The sequence below is a fragment of the Epinephelus lanceolatus genome, chromosome 2 (assembly GCF_041903045.1).
Source record: "Epinephelus lanceolatus isolate andai-2023 chromosome 2, ASM4190304v1, whole genome shotgun sequence".
Lineage (NCBI taxonomy): Eukaryota > Metazoa > Chordata > Actinopteri > Perciformes > Serranidae > Epinephelus > Epinephelus lanceolatus.
In genome coordinates this window covers 25,072,463-25,081,358 of record NC_135735.1, presented here as the reverse complement: position 1 = coordinate 25,081,358, position 8,896 = coordinate 25,072,463, and the positions used below count along the sequence as shown (strand labels likewise).

The following is an 8,896-nucleotide window of genomic DNA, read 5'->3' as shown; positions in this document are numbered from 1 at the left end:
AACACTTTGATTGTATTTCTGGGTGAGTGGCAGTTTTGTGTGAAAGGAATTAAAGGCCTGTCCCATACAGAAGCCTGTTCCAAATATAGGCCTGTTGATTTTAGTGATTTAAGCAAATAATAGCATGGGCTACTAATTGAAGTTGTATGGTGTATAGTCTAAAGTCTAAGAGATGATACAAAGAAAGATTAGACAGAGCAGATCAGAGCTGAAATAAAGGCAGGAGCCAGCTCAGGTCCTCATGTCTCCCCTGTCCACCTCCCGACTTGAGGTAGGTTTTTAATAAGAGAAATAAGTAAAAGTAAAAAATGTTTTCCAAACTGTAAATTCACATCCACAAATCCCTGTTGCTGCAGGCTACCCCCTTTTGGATCATTTTGATAGAGCATAATTAGAAATCATAGCACATGCAATCCTACCCCAATACAGAGTAAATGTTTTTGATACATTTTTTTAAGTGATTCTTTATAGCTGTCAGAAATATTGTCTGTGTGTCGGTGGATTAGTGGATAGAGCAGGCACCCCATGTACAAGGCTGTTGCCGCAGCAGCCTGGGTTTGACTCCAGCCTGTGGCCCTTTGCTGCATGTCACTCCCTCTCTCTCTCTCCCCCTTTCACACTTGACTGTTCTATCAATTAAAGGCAAAATGCCCTGAAAAATATCTTAAGAAAAAGAAATATTGTCTCTAGAAATGACAATGGGAAGAAGACATTCTAAAAATATGAAGGGCTTATACACCAGGAATTAACATTTAGGTATGTACTTGGCAGAGTGAGTGCAGTTTCTACTGAACAGGACAAATAACTGTTGAATTCAAAACACACAATGATGTACAAAGGACACACATGACTTACTATCTCTGTAAAATTATAACCACTCTATCCACATTATCTGTTTACAACAGAGATAAGAAACACCATTGTCAAATATTATTCATACGTTTAAATTGTAGAACTGTATTGGGCAGTATAGCTGCCTCAGAAAACTGAAGAGTTAGTGGTATCTCTGCCTCATGATCAAGCAAAGCACTGTGAGCGGGGTCAGTCAAAAAAAGTTCAGAGTGCTCAGAAGGTTCATCTAATCATGTGACGAAGGTGCTCTTTGGTGGGAACGTTGATATCAAAAAAGGGAAATCCAAGGCACTCTTCTTTAAATGTATAGAAAGCCTTTATTTAAAAAATGGCTGTTTCATATAGAAAAGGTTAAAACATGATGAAAGTGGGTTACAGCCCACGCGTTTCGGCACAAAAGCCTTCTTCAGGGTGTAACCCTGATTTCCAACCCCAATCAGCAACGGCCACCAGCCAAATGCAGGTAAAATCTGCAAGTGGCTGCTAGATTTGCTTCACTCACCAGCCAATAAACACAGGAAATCTGTTTAGTGGCTGGCACATTTTGGAATCCACCAGCCACAGAAGCAGGTGGACAAAAAAATAATTTCCAACCCTGACTATGAGCTGTAAACTGATTTGCAGAAAAATGACAAATGAAAAGGCATAAACAATTCATGATATTTAACATAATGGGTTGTTCAAATCCTTATTCCTGACCACTGCTGTCAGTCACACCAGGGAAGTTATAGTTGAGCAAATTACGTTCAGACTTAAGAATGGTGTATGTATGTATGTATGTATACAGGCACTCCGTTTGGGTGGGGTGGGGACAGGGTTTGAACCTTGTACAACCACTGTAGTGCTTTTACTGCTGTTGCATGAACAGAGAGATTTCTTATCTGGTGGGTTAGTTGCACCAAAAGTTATGCTGCTTACGGAAAATAGTGTATTTTCTTTTAAAATTCCTCCTGAGACAAGTCTCCTCGAAGACTTTGCCAAATACATTCCTGCATGTGCCTTGAGAGGTTGAAATCCAGACTTAAGTACACTACGAACCATGGGCAACCTACATATCTGTTTATCAGTTGCATACATATGCTTCACAGGGCCTCTTATCAGTACAGAAAGAAGCACCCGCTGCATGTTGCTGCCATTTGTAATAATGTCAAATAACATACAGAGAGTATTTTAGCCATATATTATTTAAGATTAAAATGCATCAGTTCAATTAGAATCTTAAAAAAAAAAGTTATTATCATTATTATTATTGTTCTATTTTTACTAACTACAGTTCTCCTGTTTGTGCTTACACTGTGTGACAAACACTGAACTGTTATGCACTGAAGAAACTAAATGTAATTGATTGGGATTAATGTTCTTATGTAATATAATTAAGTCAAGTCAAGTCAACCTTATTTACGTAGTACATTTTAGTTGTGTAAACTCAATTTGCTTAAGACACATCATACATGACAGACATAAAATATCACATAAGATAATTAAGTATTACATACTATAAAAACAAGCAGTATATGATAAAAACAAATGAAATAAGAATGTACTATTATTATCATTATTCTTAAAAGGGGGAATTAATAACAATAATAACACTAATTCCTGATGATGCGAAGATGCGCATTTCTTTCAAGGGTTGTGTGGGAGTTAACAGAATGTAGTTAATATTTAAAATGTATTACACATAATGTAATAGACTAAATTACTGTATTACATCATCAGTTATTACAAGACAACATTTGCCAGCCCTTTTTTTAATAACAGACAAACATATTTTTATTGCTTGCTTTAGTCTGAAGCTGAAAGTGCAACATAATTGCAATGCTTTAAAATATCCCTTAACAAAGTAAAGGTCATAAAATGTTAAACAGGTCCACATTAAATAACATGTCTATGGCAACGACAAACTTATGCGCAATGACAGCGCGCAGTTGACAACCTCAGCACACTTCCTCGTCTCATGATCATCAAGTGGTCGATTGTGATTGGTCGCCAACAGGAAACTCGCCATCTCATTGGTGCGTTGTCGTGTTTGCGCTTCATGCTAAAGTAACACGGATGTCATTGGTCTGTTTCACATGTCTGCTGATGTGCCGGGCTAGGGTGGTTTTTTTCTCTTTCGTAACCCATCATTGTTTAGCATTTGTGTGGTAATACGGTTGTTAATGACGCCTCGCCTCTGTGGTGTCGCTAGGAGCTTTCTATGAGCACAATTGGCCTCATTCTGACGGGGTGGAAACTGCTCTGAGACGTTGCTAGCTGGCGTTACCTCCAGACCTGGATAACAAGCTAACGTTAGCTTGCTGCTCTGTCGATATAGCCAGCGATAGGTTATTTGCATTGACGTTAAAATGGGTGAGGAAATTAACGACAACCTCATTAACACGTGCTGTGAACCCACTGAAAACGCCAATGTTGAGGAAAACGGCGAGACAGTAGAAGGTGGTGTGAAATGTTACACATTAGAGGAGATAAGAGTGCATAATATGAGCAGTGACACATGGCTCATCATCCACGATAAAGTGTATGACATCACAGGTTTCCTTGAAGAGGTAAGAAACACTCTCTGTCAGCTAGTTGCAACTTCTTTAGCACTATTACTGACATATTTAAAGCCTGACCTTTGCGCCTTTGGTTTCCTCTTTGGGCTACGATTACTTCCTGGATTTACAAAACGATTGTTAGCCTTGATAATGTATTGACGTGTCACGTTTGCCAACTGTCTTCGCTCAGGTTGTTAACTAACAGTGGAAATGTCCAACATTTAAAGTGTAAAGTTTACATTTTGAGTAACCTCGGGGTTAAACAAGGTCAAGCCATTTTAGGTTAGTGTTTCTCTTGCGCAAACCAGACTGGCAACATTAATTATACTATACGTTAATGTTTAGCTAACATTAGCTAACAACTAACGCTAGCTAAGTTTGCCTACCATTTAAAAACACTGCTGTTGCTTGTAAGCAGAAATGTATATGTGTACACATATAATATTATCCTTAACAGCAGTATTGTTGGCAATCATGCAGTTACTGTAACAACTTGGGTTAATTGTGGAAAATTACATCCTGTTAATCCTGTTTCTGATAAGAGTCCGACACTTGACACGCTAAAGTTGGCCTATACAATTAGATAGACAAGATAACAATATGCACCACTATAATAAGTGGCAGTAGAAATACCAGTTTGGAGATAGTCATGCCACAGAGTTAAAAAAAAACTCAGTCAAGTTCTGCATCCAAACCTTTAAACTAAGTATATAGATGATGATATATTTATAGATGAAATATTGGCTAACTTTCTAAACGTATCAAAAGCAGTCCTAAGTATTCAATTATGCAAAATATATAATGTGATTGGAGCTTGCAGTGGAGCTAATTTTAAACATTTTAAATACAGTTGAGTAACTAATGAGAATGCATTGTGTTTTAGAAGCTGATCTCATGACTTGTATGTATAATCCCAATCCATAAAGTAACTGGCGGCTTTGGCTGCCTATTGTATTGCAGGAAAAAGTACAAAATTTCCCTCTTAAATGTAGTGGTGGTGTATAAGTATTAAAGGAGAACAATATGTTATTTCCATGGCCTAAAAAGTTCAATCAGTACTTGTGAACATGAGCTACTCTCTCAAAGCCAGAAACCAGAGAAGGAAACTTATGATGTTTATAGGGTGTAAAGTCTTTAGCTGCTCCACAGAAAGAGAATGGGAGCCTGATTTTGTGGACCCAAAGAACATATTATGTTTTTGTCTTTATACCCAAATGAGCTTCATTCTACTGTGGTGTTCTGAAACAGAAAAAGTACACATATAATCCAGGGTGATAGCAAATTGTGCACAGGGCATGCGCTGTTGAACAAGTTCATATAATCTAGGGTGAATACAGGTCCTTAAAATGTCTTAAAATGTCTTAAATTCAATGCTACACAAATAAGGCCTTAAAAGTCACTAAGTAGTCGGTTAGTTAGTTATCCATTTTTAAATGTCTTTTTGTGAAAATGAGTGAAGCCTTTCTATGTAAAAGTTTCACATTTCTAATGTTACAAATCTTTTAAAAACTATAATACTGTCATTTACTGCATACTTTCTTTTACCTGTTGGCAAAATGTAGATTGACATAACTCTAATAACCATATTCCTATGTAACACTTACATCTGCACAAGACCACATATATAAAACTTGCCTGCAGTGCTTAAATAAGTAAAACATAAGTTGTCCAAAAATCTGTTCTAAATTTGGTCATAAGGTGTCTTGAACGGGTCTTAAAAAGCATTAAATGTAACCTGCTACCTGTAGACACCCTGTATTCAGAGCGTTCCCCTGGGTGCTCTCAGTGTCAACGTTAGCATCTTTCCCAGTTCATTGTCTGTGGTGCAGTTCCAGACTTTAAACCCTATGACATCACAAATTTGAATTTTGGACTTGGGAGAGAGTTTTTCATGTTTGCCAATATTTTTGGACTGTCTTAGACCATAGGAATAACTTTGCAAATGGGCGTCGCTCTCCTTTAAGTAGCACACAAATGAAATACTCTCATACAGTTAAATATCTCAAATTTAAAGTACAGTGTTTTAGTAAATGTACTTGGTTAACTTTTCACTACTGAAAGGTCACATTGGTGCATATTGGTGCATGATTTCAAATATGCTGTCATTGCTTTGGGCGAATCAATCATAGAAGTTAATGGTATGATATTCTACTGTGGGGCACGTAAGGACACTGTGTTTACCCATTCTGTGATTTCAGCATCCGGGAGGTGAGGAGGTTTTGCTGGAGCAGGCAGGCGCAGACGCCACTGAGAGCTTTGAGGATGTGGGTCATTCCACAGATGCCAGGGAGATGCTCCAGCAGTACTTCATTGGGGAGCTTGCCATGGTAAGATCAGGCCTACTCTGTTAGGTCTGAATGCTGTGATTCCCTGTTTTGCCCCTAGTAGTTTTTGAGCACCCCCAAAATATCATATTGCTCTATCACTAGTTTTTGATTATTTCTCTAGCTTTCCAGGGGCTGATTTCTGCATTAGCACCTTTCTAAGACGTTTGTCTTTACCAGCACACCACACAAAACATATTCATACCATCATATTCAATCCAGTCAATGCAACCACAAAGGAATGAATTATCAGCCTTACGATTCTTTTACCAGTCTTCATTTTTCTTAAATCTCAATTACTGAATGCAGCAATCATAAAGTGACTACCAACCAGATGAATGGTTGGTGTGTATGTGTGTGTGTGCATACTCCGAAGTCTAGAACTGATATTTTGTAAGCTAATTACCTCATAGTTAGAGTTTGTCAATAGTTACTTGAACTTCATACTAATGCATCTAAATTTTAATTTCTGATCAGCTGTGAACTACCTGAGAATTAACCTAATTTTTATTCTTGCCTGTTGAGTGAGTGTTGTTTTTTATCCGCCATCACATGAAGGCAGTAATACTAATTCATTGTTTTGTCTTTTTTTGTAGCACGACAGACGAAAGGACACAGCAAAGGTATACTCAGTTTTTCATAAAAACTGCTACAGAAAAGTCACTGGAACAGAAATGAACAAAAACAGTTAAGTTTTTGGTTTGTAGCTAAATAATGCAATATTTGGTTTTAATTTGTGTCCTTTTTTCTGCTACAGGATGAACAAGTCACAAACTCAGGAGAGTCCAGGTGAGTTATGACGATGAACACTGAGCGTCAGGCTCATTGTTAACTGGTTTCATTTTAGTTTTCATATTCACCAAGTGCTGCGAGTTAACATTGATCACTGTAGTTTGTAGTGAACAAAGTCCTCTTGCAATATGGACAGCTCACAAGTGAGAAGAAAAACAGAAAGAGAGTGCAAATGATTCTGCTGACCTGTATGAATCTCTGTCAAAAGTGTTTTTTCTGCAAATTGTTTAATGTGATTTTCACAGATTTTTGTGTTACTGATTTGGATGATCTTTAAGATGATCAATACAAACACTGACAAAGTCACAAATTTAAAAAAGAAATGAGCCATGACCATATATAATTCATATTTCTATCAAATGGTTGACTTTCTCATGTATTAAATCCATTTTAATTGCCTCAAAAAAAAAAAACTAATATTAAATTATTTTTCCAGCAGCTCCTGGACCACGTGGTTGATACCTGCGATTGTTGCAGTTGTCGTTGGCGTCATGTATCGCTTCTACATGTGTGAACACAAGTCCTCTTGAGTGCTGGCATCCCGTTTTCATCTCACTCTTTTCATCTGGAGGCCTTGAAATGTTTGACCAAATCCTCCTCACCCTGAACGCACACCATTAGGAGCGTCTGCCTCCTCTGCAGCGAGAGAAGGAGGGGAGCAGTTTGCTAAAGTGTTTTCGTCCTCGTCCGTCTACATAGCGTGCACCAAGCAGACAGTTGGGGCAGAGACTTAATTAAATTGTCTGCCTTCCGTTTCTTTGTATATCCTTGTCACTATGCGTATTGTCATTAATGTTTAACTTAAAACTTTTCATATGCATTTGATCCATTTGGTCTTTGTTTGTTCATTACCCATTTGCCTGCTCAGAGCGAGATCACATTAGCAGCCTGGTATACACGCATCATCATTACACAGATAGACAAAATGGAGACATTGAAGGAGATGTTAGGATGCAGAATGGTGATGGAATCAGGGTTATAGCTAACCGTGACCATTCAACTTTTTACACTGAATTATAACTTCCGATGCATTTTCTTAGTTCGAATAGAGAAATGTTACTGCTGCCTGTCTGTCAGTAAGAACTAGGTTCACTCCTTACTGCGCAGATCTGGTTAAGCATTGTATCATTTCATTCTAAATGCATAATCTTTCCAATTATGTGATTGCGGTGTCAAATCTTCATGTCTGTTCTGTTTTTAAAAATAGTGGTGAGTTATGTTGTATCAGTGAATATTTAAGGTAGAATGTGTTTTTTTCTACAGATCTGTTATGAGGAATTTGTGTAAATGATCAAACTGCCTGATCCATATATTAATATAAAATTATGTAGTATGTAATGGTACAAAAATATTTTATTACCCAGATATAATAGCTGACAGTGAATGATGAGTAAATACCCTTGAAAGATGAGAAGTTTTTATTTGATTGCTCTGTTTGAAAATGCTAATCGTTCCTCACTATGCCATTTGTTATTTAACTGATGCTTTTTCACAGCTTTGTCTGTCGTTATGCATCTTGGTTTTATGTTTTGAGTGAGTGAAACCAGCATCTGTCACTGGAGGGTTTGAATTGTATTCCATGAGGTCTGATGTGTGTTTGTTAGTTGGTAAATTGAGGGACTTGCCCGCAGTCATTAGAGCCGTAGATGGGTGTCTTTCAGGCTACAGTACATGCATATTTAATCAGCTATTTCAGTTACTCACCCTCTCTGAATTCTCTAGGTTGCTGTTCAGATGATGACACTGTTAAATATGTAATATGAGCTTTACACAGCATTTCTGAAATCACTCCTTTTAATGAATATTCTGAAATAGGCTATTTTATTTCCTAGTACTATCGGAACAAGCATTTTACAACTACAATGATTGTAGCAATTTGAAGTCCATTTACCACCTGTCAATCCACCAAAGTTCAAAATTTCTGAGTGTAACTTGCTGCTATTTTTACATGTGACTACTTGCAGATGTCAAAATCTCGTTGGTTGACTTTAAAGAAAAATATCTGCCATCTCTTTGCATTTCAGCTGACATTTCCTGTCATTAAGTCTCTGAATAAAATTAATCTTTCAAATTAAGTGTAAGTGGCTTGTCACTGATACATTGTGTGAACAACAAGATATATAAATGTATGTATATATGGCATGCTATCCCATGTACAAATGCCATGTCCTTGCTGTAGCAGCCACAGGTGTGATTCAATCCTATGGCCCGTTACTTCATGTCATCCCTTCTCTCTCCCTGTTTCATGCCTTATCTTTCCTGTCCAAGAAAGGCATAAAAAAGCCCAAATATTAATTAAAGAACAAAACCTGTAATTTACTCCATGTGTGCCATTTGTCAGACAAATACAGCAAAATATTATTAAAAACAGAGCAAAAAAACTGTTTG

At 37.3% G+C, this 8,896-nt stretch overlaps 1 protein-coding gene across 2 annotated transcripts; it reads left to right on the top strand.

Moving 5' to 3' along the window:
- Nucleotides 1–2,906: 2,906 nt before the first annotated feature.
- On the top strand, nt 2,907–8,579 carry cyb5b (cytochrome b5 type B). 2 transcript variants are annotated; one of them, XM_033632911.2, is made up of 5 exons: nt 2,907–3,401; nt 5,591–5,719; nt 6,313–6,339; nt 6,474–6,505; nt 6,945–8,579. In XM_033632911.2, exons 1-5 carry the CDS (start codon nt 3,201–3,203, stop codon nt 7,036–7,038), a joined length of 483 nt encoding a protein of 160 aa, XP_033488802.1. In that variant the 5' UTR covers nt 2,907–3,200; the 3' UTR covers nt 7,039–8,579. The 2 variants fall into 2 exon arrangements, with proteins under 2 accessions (XP_033488802.1, XP_033488805.1); XM_033632914.2 differs by having other exon boundaries at nt 2,909–3,401; nt 6,948–8,579.
- The last annotated feature ends 317 nt before the right edge of the window (nt 8,580–8,896 follow it).